General features: G+C 42.0%; 1 protein-coding gene across 2 annotated transcripts in view; it reads right to left on the bottom strand.

Annotated features, from left to right (window-relative positions):
- Positions 1-1,237: 1,237 nt before the first annotated feature.
- The window catches only part of LOC126484479 (uncharacterized), a 451,324-nt gene continuing 426,329 nt past the window's right edge, over positions 1,238-26,232 (bottom strand). For both annotated transcript variants that reach the window (XM_050108007.1, XM_050108008.1), the window contains exons 5-9: positions 16,564-16,642; positions 14,722-14,785; positions 9,815-10,084; positions 5,203-5,393; positions 1,238-3,034 (exon numbers count right to left, since the gene is read on the bottom strand). In XM_050108007.1, the coding sequence (XP_049963964.1) occupies positions 5,247-5,393; positions 9,815-10,084; positions 14,722-14,785; positions 16,564-16,642 (560 nt within the window). In that variant the 3' untranslated portion in view covers positions 1,238-3,034; positions 5,203-5,246. The remainder of the gene's footprint in view (positions 3,035-5,202; positions 5,394-9,814; positions 10,085-14,721; positions 14,786-16,563; positions 16,643-26,232) is intronic.

Below are 26,232 nucleotides of genomic sequence, written 5' to 3'. Positions count from 1 at the left end.
AATGACATGCTGCGTTCTGTTATCTAGGAACTCTTCATTCCAATCACACAATTGGTCTGATAGTCCATATGCTCTTACTTTGTTCATTGAACGACTGTGGGGAGACTAGAAATCTACTGTGTAGGAATCAGCATGGGTTTCGAAAAAGATGGTCGTGTGAAACCCAGCTCGCGCTATTCGTCCATGAGACTCAGAGGGCCATAGACACGAGTTCACAGGTAGATGCCGTGTTTCTTGACTTCCGCAAGACGTTCGATGCAGTTCCCCAATTTCTACAACTGATCGACGTTAGAGATATAGGTCTATAGTTCCTAATGTGTCCTGCACAGTTCAACTAAGTCTTTTATATACAATTTTCTAAATATTACCATGTGTATTTTTGACACATCAAATACATTTTGTAATGATGTCAGAGTGCTTCTCATTCACTAAGTCTGACTGTAGTCGCATCAGAGTGCTTTTCATTCACTTTGTCTCCTGTTAAGCAGTTATTTTGGCTTCCTTTTTGGCCTACAAATGAAAAGCATTCTGGAAACTATAGTGATATCTGGAAGCTAACCATAAAGTGTGAAGCAGTGTTTACTTAATGCTGTTGCAAGAGTCACATCCACATGTGTCCTCTTATTTTAGACACAGTACTAAGAAACATTGCAGATTGACTGATGTACCAGCAGGTAGACTATAAGTGTCTGTCTCAGCTTTTGTTGAACTGGTATCACCATAATGTTTTGAAATCTGTGAAGGAATATCTCCATTTTTGTCATTTGTTATAAAAGTCAGAATAATATAAGACTAGTGTTCACATGAGTTCAGTATTTTCTTCAATATTACAGTTTTTTGAATATATTATTGCATTTTAGACCTTTGCAGCTTGACTGGCTTCTGTTGCACATATCAGATTAGTTTTAAGCATTTCATGAAAGAAACTTGTATTACACAAGAATTAAGAAGCAAAACAATTGCATCATTTCCAAATAAACATTCCTGGCATTTGGATTAAGTGACAAAGAGTGCCCATGGAAAGCATGCACAAGGATTTGAACCCAAGTTCTCCTGAATATGAGTCCAGTGTCTTAATCACTCACAGTGACATTTCATTCACTACATGGGATGTAATGATGTTTGTTAATATTGTTGCAAGTACTCAATACATGGCATGTCAAATCTAATCCTACAAATTCAGACAAATCTGTTATCAACAAAAAATAAACAATTTTTTCTTATTTTTGTATGCATTTCAGCATTTTATTCAATGTTTCTTTAATATAGTTCATTGATTCATTATATACAAAGGTCTTTACAAAAAAGATACATACATTGATTATTTTGGTAAGACACACATTACACAAAAATGAAATCTTTGGTATAAACTATAAATTCAGTTGCCACTTGTAGCACATAAAGCACCTGGTGAAATGCACTTCATGCTCTCAGTTATAAATTATGTTTTATGGTGTAGCGTTCTTTTACTCAATACATCACCAATAACATTTTATTCACTTTCATCAGGGAGACAGTGAGCACAATCTTTCATATTTGCCATATGCTTGGCTATTACTTGCTTGTAGTTATTGTTTTATTGATTCCTTGTTCTAGCAGTGAAGTTTGTTTCCGAAATTTACATACTGGCAAAAAATACCCTTAAGTATTCCTTCCACAGAAAGTTCTGTAAAATACAGTATCAAATGAGCAAGTAATCATTTGCTTGAGGCAAAAATCATAAATACTCAAAAGTTGTTTTTAGACCTTAATAGGAGGATCTTCACTGCTGTGTCTAATAAGCTAAGGAGACAAAAACATAAACAAGCTGAAGAAATTTTGTATTCGTTTCCTTTACAGTAGTATCACAATCAATTTCTTTAACAATAGTTTATTCTTCATTAACTGTTCTGTAAAGAGCATGAGTTTTTACTTGGTAACCAAATTTATAGCCTGACTTGTTTCTTATTAATCACTTGACTACAAAGTTTACTAATTTAGCATGCAAAGGTTTCTCAGAATTTCCAGTTGACAGATAAAATTAAGAATGCTATGTTTAATGATTTCTGTCATAAGGAGTATGAGAGTTAAACACATACATATTCAGGAAAAAGTTTAGATAGATGTGTGATCCTTTTATGTTCTCATAATTAAGCAAGAAATTTGTTCTCAGAATTCTGTAGTTACAAATTCTAAACTAGATACACAAAGCTTAACATATTACATGTACCAGCCATTACACAATGTAAATCTATCACAAGAAATAAAGTATTTCTACTAAAACTTATCCCGTATGGCATTTTGTTTTAGGATGTACAGAAGTAATTTCATTGTCTGAAAAATTACTGTAGGATATAATATGCCAAAGTATAAACCATTAAGCACGTCAATAGACAGATCAATATTTTAATAAATCATCACTACATTGATTTTATTGTATGAACAGAGATCATTCCAATGGTAATTGAGAAATTCTATATAACATAGTACACTTTTCTCTCTACAACATAGGGTATTAACATGACATTACAAATAACTGCATCACTGAACATAGTTGAGAAGTACATGTTTCCACATTTGCTTTTAGCTATGTTTGATTGTAATACATATTCAAACTATCAAAGACTTTATTTTAATTTAGGGAACATCAAATTTGTATCAAAACTTGTTTTACATTAATAAAATAATCTTTGGAGTCTAAATGATATAAAATTAAATTATATACATAAAAACAAAAATATTCACACTTCTTAAACTGAAAACAATAAATCTGCATTCATCTAAGATACACAGCTTTGGTAGATGCCACAAATAACATTATAATACATGAAAGTAATATATTATACTCAATCACTTCTGCGGACTTGACTTCATAAATCTATATGATACAAAACACAGGAAATCACCACCAGTTTCTGGTAATATCAAATGCAGTACTTATTTTATTGTTTATTGGCAAACATATGCTTCCAGCTATAACTGAATACAGCTCTCCTTGAAGGGATTTTTGAAGTGTTGTTCCTAGTTTCCGTGTGAAGAGATGTCAGCTATGGACCTATTGAATAGAAAAAAGTCCAAGATTACATTAAATGAAAAACTAATAACATTTGCATAAATTATTGAGAAGAAAAACTGCAACAAGATTAACAGCTTCACAAAAACATGGAAATAGTGTTTTAGTTTCCCATTATTACTAATTTTACTTTTAATTCGCCTGTAACTAATGGTGACATTTAGCTATGTTTATTTACAGCTTCTTATAATTACATTTTACTTTCTTCTATCTTTACATTTTTTATTTCATAACTACATATTTTTGCTGTAACAATTTCCTCATACAGATCTCTACCTCCAATTCTACCTTTCTTCTATTGAAAAAGCTTGAGATTAAGGAGATACATTTACAGCTAACTTTTCCCTCCTGACTGATAGCAAATTTCTGCACGCTCATTCTCTCCTGAATGTGAAAACCTTGTCAGATGAGTGCTCCTCAGCTTGTTTATATTTGACAAAGGACACCCTGTTGTACACCATAAACTGCACTTGGAAAGTATTTTTGCCAACACCCTATTGGACACCATGAACTGCACTTCAGAAGTTTTTTTCTCTCTCTTTTTTTTCCACACTGGTATCCAAGTGTATAGCCCATCATCAGTGGCATGTAAAATCTGTATAGTGGTTTTAAAATGATGTACATTCCTGCAGCACACAAATCACCCTGTGTACATCTTACAGCAAATCCACAGATCATTGTGCGTACATGTTATAACTAACACCTATAACATATGAATATAATAGAGGATCTCTGCCCAAACTCTTTGCCTTTACAAATGTCTGCTTGTGTCTGTGTATGTGCAGATGGATATGTGCATGTGTGCGAGTGTATACCTGTCCTTTTTTCCCCCTAAGGTAAGTCTTTCTGCTCCCGGGATTGGAATGACTCCTTACCCTCTCCCTTAAAACCTACATCCTTTCGTCTTTCCCTCTCCTTCCCTCTTTCCTGATGAAGCAACAGCTGGTTGCGAAAGCTTGAATTTTGTGTGTATGTTTGTGTTTGTGTGTCTATCGACCTGCCAGCGCTTTTCTTTGGTAAGTCACATCATCTTCGTTTTTAGATACACTTATAACATATACGCACAACAATCTGTATACTGCAGAGACCCACATAATTTTTAATTGCCACAAAGATTTTACACTTGACAAACACATTGTTCAATGCAGCTATTCACAGTAGATGCCACTGAGGATGGGCTATGTACACAAATACCAGTGTGGCAAATAAATATTTTCAAAGTGCAGCTAATGATGAACAAGATGTCTTATCTCTTGAGTATATTGCGTTACTCTAGTGTATTCCATACCACAGCTCACTGCTCTTCTTCATTTTTGCTACTGTATCAATTATTCTCAAACCACATAAACTTTATGTGTGATGTTACAGTACAAGTGAAGTGTTATAATTCTTGTGTATATTTTAAAATTAACATTTAAAACTTGCTATCCAAGTTTTGTGGTGATAATATAACAAACAAATTTTATGTCTCTTATTGCATTTTCAGTAGTATATTTAGGCTACTTATCTTTCTAGCCATTATCTGTTCTTATATAATTCCTTCTGCCCCCCCCCCCTCCTCCCTGTCCCCCCCCCCCCCCCCCCCCCCCCCCCGTTTTTCCATTTTATTCACAATTTCATTCCTGAGCTTCAGAACTGTCAAATTAATTAATAATCTTGTGCTGACTTATGTTTACCTTTTAAGGAAGTAGAACTTTATTAACTCCCTGAATACTGTTTGCCCAAAATTTTAATAGTGTCAACATTTAAATGCTGTTGTGAAATTATTTACAATTTTTGGCATTTAGTGTATAATGATGAAAGGACTTATTAATTGTTGTCCAATTTTCACAACTGGTCCTGTCATTAGTAATTTGCAAAAGAAATACTTATAAAAGAAAGAAAAACTACATAAAAATCTATACAAAAAAGATCATTGAAACTGGCATGAAAACAATGTCAAGAAATATGAAAGCACTCCTTTGTGGCAGCTAATGGCCATATTTGAAACTGATTAGACCAGCTTCTAAGCAGATGTTGAGTCAGTCATGGAGCATAACTAGTCTGTAGCTGATAACAAAAGAGAAAATGCCAGTACATACTGTATACTGCAAGAATACTGAGCCTTTTCCCCAGTTTTAATATTTGTTGGAAAATGTTTCTTCACCTACCATATTTTAAGATGTGCGTGTACAGTGCTGAATTACTGCAGTCTTCAGATGTAAAAGTAGTTTTCATAGTCTGAATAGGATGAACTTGAGTGATGTTTGGAGTTTTCAACTGATGTCAGATTCAGCTGAGATTGCTGCTGCAGTTGTCTGGAAGAGCTTGGTATTGATGATAGCTCAGGTGTCCAGGTTTTCTGTAAAATAATGTTTATCTATGATATAAAAAGTTAAATTATGGTTCGTGGGAACACATGAATGTTTGGTGTATGATAAAATGATGAGCAGGAACATCATCTTGAAGCACAAATCTCAGAAATAAAAACACTGAATGTTTAGTAAAATATAATTGTAAGCAGAAATTTTTCAGCTGACAGTTAGAAAGATACAGCTCATAATGACTGATACATTGTAACAAAATATGAATCATGGATATTGATCACAATATAACTTAATCTTAATACTACTCATATTTGCCCTCAAATATACAATACTGCAATAGCTGAATGTGATTTTTTATATGCTAACATCTATAATACAGATGAAACCAAGTAGTTTATTTCCTTCAGATCACTTATTCAAACGCAGTAACTGTCATTCCTCTGAACTAGTCAAGTATGAGAATAATATGTTTTGTATGTTAACAAGCTGTAAGGAACCATATCGCTAATAACATCTTCATTGTAGTTTGTTTTGGTGCTTAGTTTTCTGTGAATAAAGTGTGTATCTTTAATTGCTTCAAATACTGAAATGAAGGAATTTTATTATGAAGAGTCACTAATGCACTGAAGTTTATTTTATGCTTTCTGCAAGTGGGTTTTTGTATTGTTAATCTCTCTGTTAAGAGTAATGTGGTGTTTTTCGCTTGCTATTTATCTTAAGAATGATGCCTCTAGCACTATTATGTTTTAATATAATATCATCACATGAGCTTCTAACAGAAATAACAGATTATTTTTCAATTGTCTGTGAACTGTTTTTTGGTTGATTTACATACTGGAAAATTTTGTTTACCCTGTGTTGGGATCAGACACAGAATACAAATGTAAAATTTAATTACATTATAGTAGAATGATACCTGTAAATCATGCTCATGTTATAGCTATGTAACAGACTTTGGTGTTATAGGAGACAAATGCTGGTAAACAGTTACTATATGGTAGACTGTGAGTAATGTTTGGACAGTGCAGTCAGTAAGAGCAATGTGGTTGAAGGCAGAGGTACCAAGTTGAATCATGGTCTGGTATACGTTTTAAGCTATAAGGAAGTGTTACAATAATGTACACCGATGTTTCTCCTTGAGTCAGTAAGCAGACTAATATACTAGTGCAAATTCCATTTGGATCTAGTTCAGTTACATCATAATTCTAATGACAGCAGATATAACCCAACACAGGTGTTAAATAAATTACAGTATTTTGTGTTGTTCTGTAAATGAATTAGTAGGATTCATTTAAAATCATATTGTGTGTTAATATTAACCTCTTGGATGCACAGATATTTTTTGGAGTTTTGACATGTGTTGAAGCGTCTTATGAGTGCTTATTAATAAATAATTGCCATATGTTCTGTATGTACGCTCTGTTTTTGCAGTTTTACAGTGCTCAACTGGAAGATGGCCCATAGCTGAAATTTCAGTAGTGGATATTATGAATAAATAATTTTTGCAGACAAAGGTGACCAATATACACTGCTAGAAAAAATGTGTATTATCTCGAAAGGGAATGTCGATTTTATCTTATGACAGCATTTGCCACCTGAGAGGAAGTAGAGGTACTGACAATGGTTTCAAAGTTGTCCGCCAACAGACAGTGTAGTGGCTTAGCTACCAGAGCGCCATCTTTGTCTACCCTTTAATAGGAAATGCTCACAGCCAGAAGGCTCAGTATGGTGCAAGCATGTGAAGCAAGCGACCAACCATGCCACAGAGAGACACTCATGCTTCCTACAACCAGGAGAACGAATTTGTAAGGGACCAAATTGCGCCTTCCATATGGCGGGATGGTCTTTTCGGAAGATTACTACAAAAGTTGGGTGTGCTGCATCAGTTGTGCAACATTGCTGGTATTAGTGGTCACGTGAACGTTCTCACAGCTGCAGATGAGGCTCTAGATGTTAACATAGCACAGACACTCACCCGGATCATCATATTGTAAAGACAGCAGTAGCAAATCGTACAGATACCACAGCGCAGATAAGGTGGCTTGTAAGCACATATGAATCAACACAAACTGTTGTGAACTGATTATTAACAGTGAGACTACAGGCACGCACGCCTCTAACCTGTCTTCCACTCACGCCACAGCATCGATGTGCACGACTCAGCTGGCACCATCAGAGGATCATTTGGAAGATGGAATAGCGCACGATGGACTTCAGCACTGAAAGCATATTCTGGCTGCACACAATTGATGATCTCTTCACTGTACAACATAGACCTAGTGAGTGCTTTCTCATAGACTGCATTCCCCAAAACAGACTAGCCCCTCCCCAGGCCTCATGGTATGGGGAATTATAACTACAACTCTCGTTCACCTTTGTTGTTTCTGGAGGGGACCCTAACAAGCATTTGGTATGTGTAGAACGTTTTTAGCCCCTTTCTTTTGCCATTCTTGCAACAGGAGAATGATGTACTGTTCCAACAGGATAATACTCCCCTACACTCTGCCTGAGAAACACAGTGTGCTCTGCAACATGCACGACAACTTCCCCGGCAAGCATGACCTACAGATTAGTCTCCAATCGAGCACATGTGGGATGTAATGGGACAAGAAGTGGCTCGTGCGACTTGTAAACCAACAAATCTTAGAGAACTACGTGAACAACTTGAGCAGGTATGACATAACGTGTTGTTGTTGTTGTGTTGTCTAGAGACTGGTTTGATGCAGCTCTCCATGCTACTCTATCCTGTGCAAGCTTCTTCATCTCCCAGTACCTACTGCAGCCCACATCCTTCTGATTCTGTTTAGTGTATTCATCTCTTGGTCTCCCTCTACGATTTTTACCCACTGCGCTGCCCTCCAATAGTAAATTGGTGATCCCTTGAATGGCGTAACGTATCCCAGGACAATAATTGCCACCTGTGCAATCAACTGGATGCCATAGTTAGCAACTGAATTGCCGCTGCAATTGGAGGCTACATCATCTACATCTACATCTACATACATACTCCTACATACATACTCCACAATCCACCATACGGTGCGTGGCGGAGGGTACCTCGTGCCACAACTAGCATCTTCTCTCCCTGTTCCACTCCCAAACAGAATGACGGAAAAATGACTGCGTATATGCCTCTGTATGAGCCCTAATCTCTCTTATCTTATCTTTGTGGCCTTTCCGCAAAATGTGGGTTGGCGGCAGTAAAGCAGTAAAATAGTACTGCAGTCAGCCTCAAATGCTGATTCTCTAAATTTTCTCAGTAGCGATTCACGAATAGAACGCCTCCTTTCCTCCAGAGACTCCCACCAGAGTTCCTGGAGCATTTCCATAACACTGGCGTGATGATCAAAGCTACCAGTAACAAATCTAGTAGCCTGCCTCTGAATTGCTTCTATGTCCTCCCTCAATCCGACCTGATAGGGATCCCAAACGCTCGAGCAGTACTCAAGAATAGGTCGTATTAGTGTTTTAGTGTTTACATCACATACGAATATGGGTGTTTCAGCCTGAGTGGACACTTGGTAGTTCAGAACCGTTTGTGCTGTTCATCCTTAAATGTAATTATTTCATGTGCTCCATTGTTGCAACAACAAGTCTTGAGTGAACTGGAAACCTCTAAAAAGTTGCACTTTTTTTTTTTTGCGGGAGTGTGCACTCCTCAGTGAACACTCTTCTAAACTTACGTTGCGTGGCTCATTTGGCATATGAGAGTAGCTCATTGTCTTTCTTTCTTTTGCTTACGCCATAGTCCTGCAGCGATCGCAGGGTCGGTGTGGTTACAGCGGATTTGGCAAGGTTAGATTTAGGGATGGCCAGATGCCCTTCCTGCCGCCACCCCGTACCCCCCAGGATGGAATCAGTGTACCCCAACTGTCTGCGTCTAGTGTAAATCGGGAGATAGTGCGGACGTGTGTCATATGTCTGCGACGCATGAAACGAAAGCGGAACGTGGGGACCAGCCCGGTATTCACCTAGCGGGATGTGGAAAACCACCTAAAAACCACATCCAGGCTGGCCGGCACACCGGCCTTCGTCGTTAATCCGCCGGGCGGATTCGATCCGGGGCTGGCGCGCCTACCCGAGTCCAGGAAGCAGCGCGATAGCGCTCATGTGAGAGTAGCTCAGTCTAGTATCCAAAACCGACAAAAGCGTGTCTCCTTACCAGGGAAACTTGCTCAACACAGTCGAGTCCCAGTCTCCTCATTATTAGTATTTTTTGTACATCTCCCCTATCCCCACTTCCCACTTCGCGGCTTTCCAATACAGTCTCCTTTTTCTCTTCCTTCTCTTTCTTCTACTCACCGCCTACTTCTCCCTCGCTCTTTCCAGTTCTTTCGTTCTCCTTCATATTTTTTGCCTGTCACAATACTATGCATCCAGGGTAAGAATGCCCAGACAAGCGGCCTCGCTGCCGTACCCTAGTTACACCCCTGTCAGTGGTAGAGGCGCGACTCACCTTGCGCGAGGTGGGAGCGGACTGGGGCGCCGGCCTGAACTCGGCGTTGCGGCGCACGATGAAGTGGAGGTCGCCGTCGAGGGGCCAGCACTGCTGCACGCGCAGCGGGCAGTCGTCGGGGTGCAGCTTGCGCTGGTACTCCTGGGCGCGCGACGACTCGTACAGCGAGAACTGCTCGACGCGCTCCTGCGAGCCGCAGCAGTTGAGCAGCATCTGCAGCAGCTCGTCCGCCGTCGTGCGCTCCGACACCAGCAGGCTCTTGTACTGCGACTGCAACACGACACACAGCTGCCCTTAACACTGACGTCCGACCCTGTCTCTTATCGTACAGAACACCAGTCTACATCTACACAAATGCTCTGCAGCCATTTTAAAGGGGATAGCAGATAGTACAATGGTCATTCAATAACTAAAGAGACAAATTGGTCTGGGGAAAAAATTATTAGTTTGGCTGCTTTGGTACTTTCATGGATTTAAGTTGGCATCACTGGGATGAGCGCTAATCAGCTAATGTACCAACATTGTTTTGTTTATAACCTCAAAAATACATTTCAAGATGGCGAGTCCGCTTGAAACGTCCACGTTAGTTGAACAACGTTCTGTTATTCGTTTTTTACTTGTTGTAGGCAAGCAGTGATTGGGAAGAGAGTAAGACACGGTTGTAGCCTCTCCCCGATGTTATTCAATCTGTATATTGAGCAAGCAGTAAAGGAAACAAAAGAAAAATTCGGAGTAGGTATTAAAATCCATGGAGAAGAGCTTTGAGGTTCGCCGATGACATTGTAATTCTGTCAGACACAGCAAAGCACTTGGAAGAGCAGTTGAACGGAATGGACAGTGTCTTGAAAGGAGGATATAGCATGAACATCAACAATAACAAAACGAGGATAATGGAATACAGTCGAATTAAATCGAATGATGCTGAGGGAATTAGTTTAGGAAATGAGACACTTAAAGAAGTAAATGAGTTTTGCTATTTGGGGAGCAAAGTAACTGATGATGGTCGAAGTAGGATATAAAATGTAGACTGGCAATGAGAAGGAAAGCGTTTCTGAAGAAGAGAAATTTGTTAACATCGAGTATAAATTTAAGTGTAAGGAAGTCGTTTCTGAAAGTCTTTGTATGGAGTGTAGCCATGTATGGAAGTGAAACATGGTCGATAAATAGTTTGAACAAGAAGAGAATAGAAGCTTTCAAAATGTGGTGCTACAGAAGAATGCTGAAGATTAGATGGGTAGATCACATAACTAATGAGAAAGTATTGAATAGAATTGGGGAGAAGAGGAGTTTGTGGCACAACTTGACAAGAAGAAGGGATCGGTTGGTAGGACATGTTCTGAGGCATCAAGGTATCACCAATTTAGTACTGGAGGGTAGCGTGGAGGGTAAAAATCGTAGAGGGAGACCAAGAGATGAATACACTAAACAGATTCAGAAGGACGTAGGCTGCAGTAGGTACTGGGAGATGAAGAAGATTGCACAAGATAGAGTAGCATGGAGAGCTGCATCAAACCAGTCTCGGGACTGAAGACCACAACAACACAACACACTTGCTGTAGGCAAGAAACCAGTGAATATATACTGTAGAATGTATAAAGTTTACGGTGAAGGTTTTATGAATCCTGCAAATTTTTACAAGTGGGTAGAGCAGTTCAAAAACGGTCACGACTCATTGACTGACGAACATCGTTCTGGCCGACCTGTTGCAGTTCAACTCCCTCACTTAAAAGTCGAATTGATGACATTATTCGTGCCAACCGCTGTGTGAACGTAAAAGTCATAGTTGATAAGGTTCAAGTTAGTGATAGTACAGTTCATAACATTATCTGTAACTAGCTGAAGTATCACAAAACACGTGCAAGATGGGTCCCAAAGGAGTTGACGCGGCTACACAAGGACAAGGTAGAGTGTGTGCACAGAGCTAAAGGAACGTCATGAAAGAGAAGGTGAGCACTTCCTCAACAAAATTTTAACTTGTGATGAAACTTCGATTCACTATTATGAGCCAGAATCAAAAAGACAAGGCATGGAGTGGAAGCACACCAACTCACCTGTCAAGAAAAAATTCAAAACCCAAGCATCAGCGGGAAAAGTCATGTTGACGGTGTTTTGGGATGCTGAAGGTCCAGTTTTTTGTTATTATCTCGAAGATCAGCGTACAATGAGCAGCCAGTACTACTCGGATTTGCTTTTAAACACGCTGAAGCCAACCATGACAGAGATACGTCGTGGATCTCAGAGGAGAAGTGTGATTCTCCAGCAAGACAACGCACGTCCTCATATTGCTCAACTAACCCGTGAAACCATCGACAAAAATCAGCTGTAGTACTGCCTCATTCCCCTTACAGTCCTGATTTAGCGTCTAGTTCAAATGGTTCAAATGGCTCTGAGCACTATGGGACTCAACTGCTGAGGTCATTAGTCCCCTAGAACTTAGAACTAGTTAAACCTAACTAACCTAAGGACATCACAAACATCCATGCCCGAGGCAGGATTCGAACCTGCGACCGTAGCGGTCTTGCGGTTCCAGACTGCAGCGCCTTTAACCGCACGGCCACTTCGGCCGGCTTAGCGTCTAGTGATTTCCATTTGTTTGCTGCACTGAAGGAGGAGGCATTATGTGGGAAGAGGTTCCAGGATAGCGAGGATGTGGAAAAGTTTGTGGGAAATTGGTTCAAACATCAAGATAAAGAGTTTTTTGCAGCCAGAATAAAAACGCTTGTAGCCCGTTGAAACAGGTGCGTACGCGTTCAAGAGGATTATGTTGAAAAGTAGAAAAAGCAGTGTTTTGTAGCAATAAATGCTTTTTTCTCCAGACAAATTTGTGCCTTTAATTATTCAATGACCCTCGTACATTACACGAATATTATCGATTTTTCTTCCTGTTCCGGCGTAACAGCAAGCGCTGGCACGAAGAACGCTCGAGCACCACGTTTAGACTCACTTAAATCTTCATACCCTGCCGTTGTAGCAGCAGTAACCTACCTAACAACTGCGTCAGACACTTGTATTATATAGATGTTTCCGGTCGCAGCGCCTTATTCTTTGGCGCTTCAGTTTATTTGACCTCGAAAGGCACCTGGGCAATGGTCTCAATACATTGCAAGCATAAGTTGTGGATGAAACGGTGTTCTGTATAGTTGTTCGTGCTCTAACTACATTCGAACGTCGGCAGCTTCTTAGTGCTCCTACGGTGGGTGCTTTCGTAACCGAGGGAGCCGAAGATGTATACCGTATACAGGTAAAGCGGAAAAACATCATTCCCTAAATCACAACACGGACGAAATGATCTTACGGACTGTAATTGAAGAGGATTTTGACGAAAAGTAAGAGGACGGCGACTGCAAAAGTCACTGCAGAACTGAATGTCGCACTCGCGAATCCTATTAGCACCAAGGCGATCGGAGTGCCATGTGCAAGCAACTGCACGGCGAGCTGGTCTTCCGAAACCAATCATTAGTGATGCAAATGTCAGTAGCAGGAAAACTTTGTGCCGAAGCCATAAAACATGAACAATGGCAGAAAATCATTTGGTCGGTTGAGTCTTGATTCTCACTGTTTCAACTCCTGGTCCAGTTTACGTCCCAAGAATGAAACGTGGCATGGGTTCGGTGATTACTACCGCAGCCATATCCGAATATTCCATGGGTGCCCTGCGTATGTTTATGGAACATTAAACTAGAAGTTTAACTCTTTCATCGTCTTTGTATTTCTTAAAAAATTTCGAATTCGCGTTAATGCCAAGGATTATGTGACCATTTTGATTAACTAGGTCCACCCCATGGAACAATGTTTGTTCCCCAATAGTGATGCTGTGTTCCAAGACCACGGGGTCCCTGTTTACACAGTTCACGTCATCCACGACTGGTTTTGCGAGCACGAGGATGAATTGTCGCATCTTGCTCGGCCACTATAGTCACCAGATCTCAATATTACCGAACCTTTGCGGTCTATTTAGGAGAGAACGGTGTGTGATGGCTGTCCACCTCCATCACTGTTACCTTAACTCGCCACTATTTTGCAGGAATGATGGCCTAAAGTTTCCATGAAAACTTGTGGTTACCCATTCCTGGAAGCTGTTTTGAACGTCTACGATTTTCCTGCACCGTACTGGGGTGGTAATGCGCTGTGTTTCTGATTTTTCCACATTTTTGTTCACCCTCTGTAGTGCTAAATATTTTGTGTGCAACGTCTGTGGTACTCCACGTGTAAATCAAATTGGCTGTGTATAAGGGGCACCTGATTTTTGGATGACGGTGTGTCTGCCTTAGCTGCAGAGGCATAGATTGGTTCGTTGACAGCGATTTGAGGCTTTTGGGAATAACTACGGGTTCTATACTTTTTTTTTTAATTTAAATGTTCCCATAATATTACCACACCTGGAGCTGTGGTACAACCTAGCCCCTTATTCGTTACCGTAGCGTTAATATTCTCACGGACACTACGAGAAAGTAGTTGGGGGAAACATCATTGGCGTCGAAGGTGAGATTCGATCCTGCAGGCGCGCTCATCGCCTACTCGGTTAAGGCGAGTGCTTGCGCTGGGTTCGAATCCCATGTCACGATGAGTAAAGTTGTGTGTTTTCTTGAGCTACAGTGGATACAGTACGAGAAACCGAAATGCGTTGGTAACAATTGAGAAGCAGTGTATTTCTCATTCGGTTACAAACGATCCAAGTTTGCAATTGTACAAAACAACTGCTGTACCATTTTTCGCAACCTCACTTTAATGCGCTGCAATATTCAAAATTTACTGAAGCAGTTATCTGGGAGAAGTTATTCTTCCCGCAGAATGAACGCTGTTACTAAAACTATCAGTGTAAAATTTCACAAGAATCGACCAGTACCGCCACGTACAGCTACACTAGTGTATATTTTCTTGCTCTGTTCTATTGGCGATGTACTTACCCCCGGCATCAGCACGCTGTCGTAGACTTTCACGAGTCCTCCACGACGAGTCTGCAAGCAGAACCTGTGGAGAGAAACAAAGAAGCGCGTCAGTAGTGATGGCAGATGAATGGGAGGGGATACACCACCTACACAGTCTGACTGAAAACGCGAAGCGAAGAGTCAGTCTAAGCTGTTCTTAAACTGAAAGTAGATTTCAACGTTTCGTTCCCTTTTCTTCCTTCATCTTTCAATCAATACACGCCGCAGAAAGTGATAAAGCTCTTGTCAGTTGAAGAATGTTGAGTAGCGAAATAGGCCATAACTTTCACGAAGTAATAATTCCGGTATTGGGTTGAAATGATTAAGTGAAACCGAGGGCAAATTTTTGTTACAGGATGGCGCCGTCTCGAATAATGGTCCAATGTCTTGACCACACTCCCGCATTGCTCTGTGCGTTGATTTTGACGATTGAATACTTCTGCTTTACTGATGGGATTTGATGGAGAGACTTGCAACATTTAACTGGCTCTGAGCGCTAAGGGACTTAACTGCTAAGGTCATCAGTCCCCTACAACTTAGAACTACTTAAACCTAACTAACCTAAGGACATCACACACATCCATGCCCGAGGCAGGATTCGAACCTGCGACCGTAGCGGTCACGCGGTTCCAGACTGTAGCGCCTAGAACCGCACGGCCACCCCGGCCTAACATTTAACTCTGGACAATGGTCACGACTGGATAAATGTGCGTAGGACTTTATCATACTCTGTCACACAGATTAAAATAAAGATGAGTGCCAAAAAATCACCCAGATTTACAGTAACAATCTAGCCAAATATTCGCTACAAACCTCACGTTGGAAACATTGTTTTTAGATAACAGTCCGGAGATGGCATATGGAATGCAATTCGCGATACTTTCTTTCCATATCCCTTCATTAGCATATTTTGTCAAACTGTTGTGATAAGAGAGAAACAGGGAGATAACGTTGAGAAAACGGTGGTGGGACTGTAGGTATAAACGTCAAACTGTAGCTCGTCGTTATGACGTACCGGTGGCAGGTAATTTTGTGCCGTGCGGTTTGCATAACGCAGTAGGCGTTCGCCAGCATTTCCAACCAGGCGCTAACGAACGATCCGGCCAACACACAAAAGTATTATGTCTGATGATCTTTTTCCTTTCCTGTGCAAGTTAAACACATGCATAAGATTAGGCGAGGAGGGTAAGCTGCCTCAGTTATAAATCTGCAACGGAAAAGTCATGAGGAGTGATGAGAACTATGCCCAGTATCAATCGGTACCATCCTGAAGTGGAAGGGACTTATTTCAGATTACTCTTCAAGCGAAGTACATATCTTATATGCCACATACTCCTCATAACATTTACTTTCGATGCCACATAACACGCTTGGCTAATTAAATGTCTTGCATAAGACCCTAGACTTAAGGGTGCTTTCAAGTCTGAAACATTGTGTGTCTGCATACAGTTCTAAATCTCAGGCAAGATCTTACTGTCATGTTATCCTTCGCATAAATGGCTGGATACACAGATTTTTTAGGAAGCAAGGCATATTCGCACCACTTTTGGTAGTTCACGTTATCCAATGAAGCAGTGATAGGACGATGTAAGACATGTATTATGGATAAGTTACACTGCGTTCTAATGAGGTGTGCAGTAACAGAGAAAAACTATTTACCAGAGGGGAATTTAATATTTGACAGACTTTCGTCTTCGGCAGAGTTTGTTGAGAAGCAGAGGAAGAGGGAAGTTAGTTGTCAATCTAATTCTTGAGTACTGTGTGGTATGTTAGCTGGGCAGAGGAGACTTAAAAGAGAACTGTGAGTGCCCTGGAACTCACCTGGAGTCTCCGCGAGGGTGGCAGGACTGCAACGCCGCTGGCCTAGCTTCCTCGTCCAGCACCAGGACAGTCCGGACGCCTGGAACAGGGAACAGGATCTCACTTACCTCTCGTCTATTACAACCTTCATAGTTACCACTAGTAATGTGTGAACTGTAGTAGTCAACAAGAAGACGGCTTTTTGCATACTGCAAATGAATTTTTATTCATTGTTTGAAGATCATGCAGTTTTTCCCCACTTGGAAAACCAGTTGAAAGTCACCCTTACTTCGTGTAGAGTCTCAGTAATTTCGTAACATAAAATGTCTAGTGTGTCATTCGTTTATGTCAATGCTGCCAACTTTTATTCTTACTTGTTTTCTGTCTGTTATTACTTGTTTTCTGTCTGTTGGTGTGTTTGTTCGTGCAAGTGTGTGTGTGTGTGTGTGTGTGTGTGTGTGTGTGTGTGTGTGTGTGTGACTTAGCGCGCGCGCGCGAGTGTACGTGCGGGCACACTACGTAATGAAGTTTTTTTATATATGACATCCAAGTAATGAATTAAATTTTTTACTGTGAATGCCATTTCATTTTATTGTAAAATATTTAAGTAATTTTTTTAAATTTAAAAATCAGTTTGTGAAAGCGATAAGGCACGTATATTTCAGGACACCCACTCAGGATGTCTTTTTAGAAAGGTGAAATACGTCTTGATGAATAAATAAATTCTTCTAAAGCATGCAAAGGGAAATTTTTATGAAATTTATTCGCAATTGTGGAAATATATAACATCCATACGGGTTCGTAGACAATATGACACATAGAAATTTAGGCTGGTCCTGGAAGTGTGCTCGGGTAGCCGAAGTGGTTAAGGTATCTGCTCGCTACAAGTGGAAAATCCGGGTTTCGAGTTCCGGTCGGGCACAAATTTTCATGTATCACCAATAGGTAATATCTTCATACCTAATGCAGGTAGTGGCAGAAAGTTTCAGTAATTGCGAATAAATTTCATAAATTTAGTACAGCCACAAGATCACCACCAGACATTGTTAAAAATAAGTGAAGTACTTTTCTTGCTAACTACTATGATTTATGTACAGCTACTGCGAAAAATTACCACCACAAGAAAATACATGAAATGTTGCACAATATTTTTCTGTGAGAGTCCATTGCAAAAATGTAAACTCTGTAGCTGTAAAAACTACCTTCAGCTGCAGTAAGAACCCTGCAAAGTGAGGTATGAGACAAAAATTCGAATATTCAGTGACGCAGTCAAGATTAATCTACGCGAACGAAAGCTATAGGTAGGGTAATAGTCTAGAACGGAGACGTCGTTATCTTAGAAGTTTATTGTCGGTTGAGAATGTACAGAACAAAAGAGTAAGTACTTTTTCCATCAGCATGTAACATAAGACTGTGGTACAACGCGTTTCGCAAGCTCATTGCTATCTTCGTTGTGAATTGCTCTTCTATTATTGCCCTCATTTGAGGACACTCGAAAACGATGGTTGTATATTTATTAACTAATTTTCTTGTCGAATGATCACTTATGACTACTTAAAACTGGACCCAGATAACGGATTTTAAGAACTAATTCTTTTTTCGATCGAACCAAACTTACCACTCGTTCCTCTACCTTGCTTCCAAACACCAAGAGGCTCTCCAACCAAGCTAGGGGATTAACACACCCGTAACAATGAGTATACCTCCGTAAAAATGCCATCAATATACTGGTAATACGTTTAAAACTGACGACTTTGTAGTTAACGTTTCACTTTGGGTCACTACGAGGTTTATAACCAAGGAATTTGCGAGAGAACTATTACAAGGATTAGCTCAAAGGAAAAGGACCTTGAAACCTGAAATATAATCGAAAAAAAGAAAAAAAAACAAACAGAATGATTATAATTTCAGAAAACCCGGCCGGTGTGGCCAAGCGGTTCTAGGCGCTTCAGTCTGGAACCGCGATACCGCTACGGTCGCAGGTTCGAATCCTGCCTCGGGAATGGATGGGTGTTATGTCCTTAGTTTAATTAGGTTTAATTAGTTCTAAATCTAGGGGACTGATGACCTCAGATGTTAGGTCCCATAGTCCTCAGAGCCATTTGAACCATTTGAGAATATCGTCGACGTACCGCTGTGCTGTTAGGTTCCCGCGGATTACAACCAAAGAGGTAGTGCTATGAAAAGAAATGGCACCTCAGGCTGTCACTCTTGGTTATATGGCGAGCGACAGTCAGGCTGGTACCCCATTGCAGTCCGGAACGTCTCCAGAAACGTCCTAGCTGGTCAGCGGGGCTCTGTTCGAAGCGGGAATCATCACTGAATACAACTCTACTCCAGTCAGTGAGGTTGCTAGTCGAAGACGTGTGTGGAGACGCCGCGAACAGTGGTCGACAAAAACAAGCCGGTTGGAGTAATCGGGGAATCTCTCGACTTTTGATCAGGAGCAAAGCCACTATTTTACGATGTTGGTAGGGATGGGTGAACCATGGTCGAACACAAGGTTGTGAAGGAAGCAGTGGAGTTAGAGAGACGAGAGGACTTGAGGACCGAGCACATGTCAGAGAAGCAGAGCCAAGGATTCATAAATATCATCAATTTGATGTGCAACTGATGCCACACAAGGGCCATTAATAGGAGGCTTACAGAAAGGGGGCTGAGATCATGGTGCCCCCTGCGTCGACTACCATCGACATCTTTACACCAACAAATCCATTTGCTGTGGTGACGGGTGCATTGAGCCTGGAATCTCATTGGCTGGAATAGAATTGTTTTCAGTGGTGAGTTCCGCTCGAATCGAGCCCCGATGACCAGCCGCGGATGGCGACCAAAGAGGTCTGGCTATAAAATGAAATGGCACGCCAGACCATCATCCATGTTTGTTGGGCCGCATGGCGGGTGACAGTCACGTTGGCAACACACACTTGTCCAGTGCATCTCCAGACACGTCTTTCCTGGTCATCAGGGCTGATTTTGAAGTGAAACTCATCAGTGAGGACAATTCTAGTCTCCGATCAGCAGCGAAGACGTCTCTGGAGGCGCCTCAGACAGCGATGGGGTACCAACCTGGCTGTCGCCCGCCATAAGACCTGACAAACAGGAACAATGGTCTGGAGTGCCATATGTTTTCACAGCATTCGTGGCACCCTTAAAGCATATCGGTACGTCATCGATATTCTACGGCCCGTTTTGTTGCCCTTCATGGCAAGTCACCCCGGGCTTACATCCAGCAAGATAACGCCCGCCTGCACAGGCGAGAGATTCTGCTACTTGTCTCCGTGTTTGCGAAACCCTACCTTGGCCAACAAGGTCGCTGGATCTCAGCTCAATTGAGAACATTTGGAGCATTATGGGGAGTGCCCTCCAATCAGCTTGCAATTTTGACCATCTAACGCTCCAGTTGGACAGAAATTGACACAGTGGCCCTCAGGGAGACATACAACACCTGTATCAATCAGTGCCAAACCGAATAACTGCTTGCATAGCGGTCAGAGGTGGATGAAACCGTAATTGACTTGCTCAGTTTGTGAAGCACTTCCTGTGGAAGAAATCATCCAATATTTCTGAAATTGTAATCGTTTGTTTGTCTCTACATGTGCCTCATATCTACCGATTTACGTTCCATTCGGATACTTCCTTCGTGATACGTCTTTTTTCTTTTAGAGTGTATAACCACTTACGAAAGGCAAACCTACGTTTCTAGCATTTGTAGACTGAGAGAAAGCTTTTGACAATGTTGACTGGAATACTCTCTTTCAAATTCTAAAGGTGCTTCAGTATATTGAGCAAGCAGTAAAGGAAACGAAAGAAAAATTCGTAGTAGGTATTAAAATCCATGGAGAAGAAATAAAAACTTTTAGGTTCGCCGATGACATTGTAATTCTCTCAGAGACGGCAAAGGACTTGGAAGAGCAGTTGAACGGAATGGACAGTGTCTTGAAAGGAGAATATAAGATCAACCTCAACAAAAGCAAAACGAGGATAATGGAATGTAGTCGAATTAAGTCGGGTGATTCTGAGGGTATTAGATTAGGAAATGAGACGCTTAAAGTAGTAAAGGAGTTTTGCTATTTGGGGAACAAAATAACTGATGATGGTCGAAGTAGAGAGGATATAAAATGTAGACTGGCAATAGCAAGGAAAGCGTTTCACAAGAAGAGAAATTTGTTAACATCGAGTATAGATTTAAGTGTAAGGAAGTGGTTTCTGAAAGTATTTGTACGGAGTGTAGCCATGTATGGAAGTGAAACATGGACGATAAATAGTTTAGACAAGAAGAGAATAGAAACTTTCGAAATGTGGTGCTACAGAAGAATGCTGAAGATTAGATAGGTAGATCACGTAACTAATGAGGAGGTATTGAATAGAATAGGGGAGGAGAGGAGTTTGTGGCACAAGTTGACTGGAAGAAGGGATCGGTTGGTAGGGCATGTTCTGAGGCATCAAGGGATCACAAATTTAGCATTGGAGGAAAGCGTGGAAGGTAATAATCAAAGGGGGAGACGAAGAGATGAATACACCAAGCAGATTCAGAAGGATGTAGGTTGCAGTAGGTACTGGGAGATGAAGAAGCTTGCACAGGATAGAGTAGCATGGAGAGCTGCATCGAACCAGTCTCAGAACTGAAGACCACAACAACAACAACCACTTAGTGAAAAGCGAGAATAATCAGTGAACAGCCGCGACGGACTTAGTTTTTCGCAGTCAGTTTTGTGGCTATCGTCTTGGACGTGAGGACAGCAGAGCGTGCTGACGACTTTACGGGATAGGAAGTGAAGAGCAAGGGGGGGGGGGGGGGCAGCTTTCGGCGGAGCGTGTGATAATAAAACGCCTTCCTTGGCGAACTACAGGAGGCAGCTGGCCGGCCGGCGATATTACTCATCTTACAGACCCGATTTAGGGAACGTGAGTCGGCACTAGCGCCCTCAAAGAGGCCCTGTGTAGCCGCCGCCCGCGGGCGGAAGCACAAACGCCGCTGTTCACCCCGCCACGCCGCGCACCAGCCGGCTTGGCCTCGCTTGGCCCAGCTCACTGTGCTGACAAGGAGAAGAGTCTGGCTGCGGCACGCTGCTCTTCTCGGCAGTCCAACGTGTCGCAGTCGGCGAATTCTGCAGCGGAAAACTACAGTCATGGGAATAAGTATTCATACAGTAGGTGGTGACAAACTACGATGGTGTGTCGGGATAGTAAATCACCCACAGCGCCGATACAAGTAAGTACGATGGTGTAGCGTCAGATAACCATGTTCTTGGTAATGAAGCTTCCCGTATGCCATGAATCTACTCTGGGAAAATAAAATATGTTACACTCCGCACGGTCTACGACAGGGCAAAATGTATTCATACAGCGCACTACTTTCAACCAAACAAACGGCTGACGCAGCCCCGGAGTGCATGCCACACTTGTGTGGCGGCCGTGAAGCAACAGCACGTCGGACATGGGTGCCGTGGAACAGCAGAATGGGCCGCAAGGGGAAGGAAACGACCACTGAGGAACGAAACATCGTTGTCGCCCAATATCTTCAAAAAATGTCTCTGAGCACTATGGGAGTTAACATCTGAGGTCATCAGTCCCCTAGAACTTAGAACTGCTTAAACCTAACTAACCTAAGGACATCACACACATCTATTCCCGAGGCAGGATTCGAACCTGCGACCGTAGCAGTCGCGCGGTTCCGGACTGAACCGCTTGGCCACCGCGGCCGGCTCAATATCTTCAACACAAGTCGTATGCCGAAATTGCGAGCATCATAGGACGAAGCCGAGCGACTGTGCAATCTACCATTAACCGATATAAGGATAGACATGTAGTAATAAACAGTGAACGACACGGTCGTCCGCAGAAGCTTACAACAAGAGAGTCCAGAATGCTACTAAGAATCATCAAGAAAAACCCGAAAACGACAGCGTCGGCACTATACGCATAAGTATATGACCACTTTTGAAAGGACAGTACTCCAAGGGCAGTTCGTACCATTCTAAATCGTTCGGGCTACAGAGCCAGGGTCCCGAGACGAAAGCCCTACATCAGCAAAAAGAACAGTAAGTGGCGAATGGAATTCGCGAAACAGCATGTATTCAAGACAGCAGACTTCTGGGATACTGTATTGTTTAGTGATGAAAGCAAATTTGATATCGTGCACAATGATGGTAGGATCTTGGTCTGGAGAAGACCGAATACAGACCTAGATCGAAACAACATTCAACCCACGGTGAAGCACGGAGGTGGTGGAGTGATGGTATGGGGCTGTATGTCAGCCTCCGGTGTCGGAAAATTAGTGTTTGTGGAAGGTACCCTGGACAGATTTGTGTATATGAACATTCTCAAACAAAAGTTACAACAGAGTGTTGACACCTTTGGTCTTCCTAGAAATTATTACTTCCAACAGGACAATGATCCCAAACATACCGCCCAAATTGTCCGGCTGTGGTTGCTCCACAACACTCCACACACTCTTAAAACACCAACTCAGAGTCCGGACCTGAATCCCATCGAACACATGTGGAGTGAGCTGAAAACACGGGTGAGAAAACACGACATCCGTAGTAAGGCCTCTTTGAAAGAGGCTCTCCTTCGAGAATGGGGAGGTATTACGTCGGAAACTACAAGAAAATTGGTCCATTCCATACCACGGAGGTTGCGAGAAGTAATATACATCGGAAGGGTGTGCATACGAAGTATTAAACACGTTCTGGCTTTGTTAGAAGTGTCATTTTCTGTTGGTATATGAATACTTAATTCCCAGCGCAGCAGAAAACTTGGCAGACGTCTTTGTATTTTGTTTTGTAAAGGCTTGTTCATTTTCGTTCTATATCCCAGCATACCTGCATTGGCGACTGGCCAACGTCTATAGTGCATATCCAATTAGTGTTTTTGGTTTCTTATTGTCAATAAAGGCAGGTTAGTTTTCCACGCTCTAGTGTATGAATACTTATTTCCATTACTGTATATTCCCCTGCTCTGATGGTGCGTCCCACGATTGTAGAACCCGGCTGTCGCAAGACACCCCAGCCGCTCAGTCAATCACCAGCGTAACCACATAACGTAAATGGAATCAGCTTGCTGTGAACGACATCACTGCAGCCATGTATTGTCTGAAATCCACCACATTTCCATGCTACGAAAAGAAAAAATTATATCCGAATGGCCAAACAACAGCCTGTTTCGAAATTTACGAACTCAATTTACTACACAAGGATGCACGAAGGAAAGAAGAAAGATTAGGGTTTTGCATCGCATCGATGAAGTCATAGGAGATGGATCACAAGCTCAGATAGCATGAGGACAACACAGCACCCAATCCACGAGCGGAGAATATCTCCAAACCGGTCGGGAATCGAAAGCGGACCTGCTGCATGGGAGGCAAGCACGTTACCACTCGTTTGTAAAGGTCGCTTGGAGCGTTCAGCAGTTATTAGTTTTCCGTGACTGTTGTAAGTATATTGTTAACTGTATTTAAGAACTTCTACCGTTTTTGTGATATTTATAGCATGAAAGTCTTTATAAATGCGTTTCTATGCCGCAAGGAAGCTAAAATGTCTGGATTTATCGCACTATGAAACATCGAATCATTTAAAATTATGAAGTATTTCAATATGGCCATCTTTCATACTAGACACGTATTGTACAGCAGGATGGAAGTCTGCCGCTTGATACCTTCCAGGGGGGAAAAAAACCCTACTATTGTCCGCTGCTGGTCGGTCATCTGTCAACGCACGCGTCCCGCCTGGAAAGCCCGTGACTCCGGACTTCACCCTCACGATGCATTTTAAAAATTCTCTCTGGTGGATTCCTCGATCACATGCATTGTGTTACAACAGCGACCGTCGAGCATTGCTGGGAGTGGTTACAAAAAATTGCATGAAATCAGCGGGAATAATCAGTCGCGAGTTCCAAAGCTCAACAAGCAGGTCAACTAGAACAATGACTGTGTGTAGAGAGTTTAAAAGAATAGGGTTAAATGGTCGAATATCTCCTTATGAGGAGTAGCAGATTTCTGTAGTCAATACTAAGAGATGCTTGATGAGTAAAGAACTGGGCAAGCAACAGTTCTACTATCTCGGCAGCCTCTTTAAGAATGCACTGGAGTGCAAAAAAACATTTCTCTTGCAAAGACTGGAGGAAAATTTTTTTGGAAACAGACGTACGAGCAGAGATGAAAACAGAGCTGCGAGGTATTATTTGCACACGCACAGGCCACCTGGACAAGGCCCTAATGGAGACGTTTTGTTGTGAGTGACTGCATCTACGTCTCCAGGGCGAAAAGTATTTAAACCGACAAACTCTGGGAGGTTGTAGGGGAGATCAAAACAAATATTTTTCGCTAATGTCACTTTTTCCTTGGAGGATTATTTAAACCGGTGGAGGCCGTATTACGCTCCTCAGTTATTAGAGGCCGCATTACGATCTTCAGTAGTAGGCAACTGCTGTCCACCAGTGTAGTAGTGCAGTGTCTCTGTTTACTAATGGAGCGATATACCTGCAGGGAGTACACTGATATGGTTGGTGCGTACTACGTAGCGCACCACAACGGACGAGCTGCACAGCGGGTTTATCAACAACGATATCCTAATCGCCGTATCCCGCATCATACGATCTTTGCTGCTGTGTACCAACGTCTGCGTGAGACCGGGTCATATAGCAGATTACCTGGACAAGGACGCCGTAGCACGGTAAGAACGCTGCAATTTGAGGAAGCTGTCTTGCAGCATGTGCAGCGGGATCCTTCAATCAGCACTCGTGCAACTGCACGTAACATGGGGACGAATCAGACGAATGTAAGAACAGTCCTTCGAGAGCAATTGTTACGTCCATTTCACTTACAGCGTGTCCACAACCTGGAACCAGTTGATTATCCGGCCAGAACACAGTTTTCGCAGTGGTACCTGGAACAGTGTGAAATGCGTCCTACATTTCCATCTTCTGTGTTGTTTACCGATGAAGCAACGTTCGGGTGTGATGGAGTCTTCAACATGCACAATTCACATGTTTGGAGTGAGCATAACCCAAATGCCACAGTTACTAGCGCTCGTCAAGTGCGGTTCTTCGTTAATGTGTGGGTCGGTGTTGTTGGGGACTGTTTAATTGGGCCGTATCTGCTAACTAGGCCATTAAATGGCAGGCACTATTACAATTTTCTCGCCAGAGCATTGCCAGAATTGCTGGAAGACGTCCCGCTCCCTACAAGACAACGCATGTGGTTCCAACATGACGGGGCGCCGGCACATTTCAGTCGTAGTGTGCGTCGATTCCTGGACCGACGGTTTCCAGAAACTTGGATTGGCAGAAGTGGTGCTGTACCATGGCCTGCTCGATCCCCAGATATGTCCCCTCTGGACTTTTTTGTGCGGGGAGAGAGGCACAACCTTGTTTACGCAACTCCTGTTGCATCAGAAGAGGATCTGGTTGCCCGGATAGTAGCAGCAGAAGGAACAATTCAGGATACTCCTGGGGTTTTTGCCCGTGTCAGACAGAACATGATCCGACGGTGTAACCTTTGTTTACGTGTCAATGGAGACATTTTTGAAAATCTACTGTAACTGAAATTGGGTTGTGTTAATGTGTTGTCTGTTGGTCATAAAAAAATGGAAAAGTGTTTGTTGTTTTAATTAATTTGCCGCCAAAGAAATCTTCCTCTACCGGTTTAAATACTCATCATAGGAAAAAATGACATTAGGGAAAAATATTTGT

Source organism: Schistocerca serialis, chromosome 6, assembly GCF_023864345.2.
Source record: "Schistocerca serialis cubense isolate TAMUIC-IGC-003099 chromosome 6, iqSchSeri2.2, whole genome shotgun sequence".
In the NCBI taxonomy this organism is placed as follows: Eukaryota; Metazoa; Arthropoda; class Insecta; order Orthoptera; family Acrididae; genus Schistocerca; species Schistocerca serialis.
Note: the sequence above shows the minus strand (reverse complement) of the source record. Positions and strands in the feature narration are given on the sequence as shown.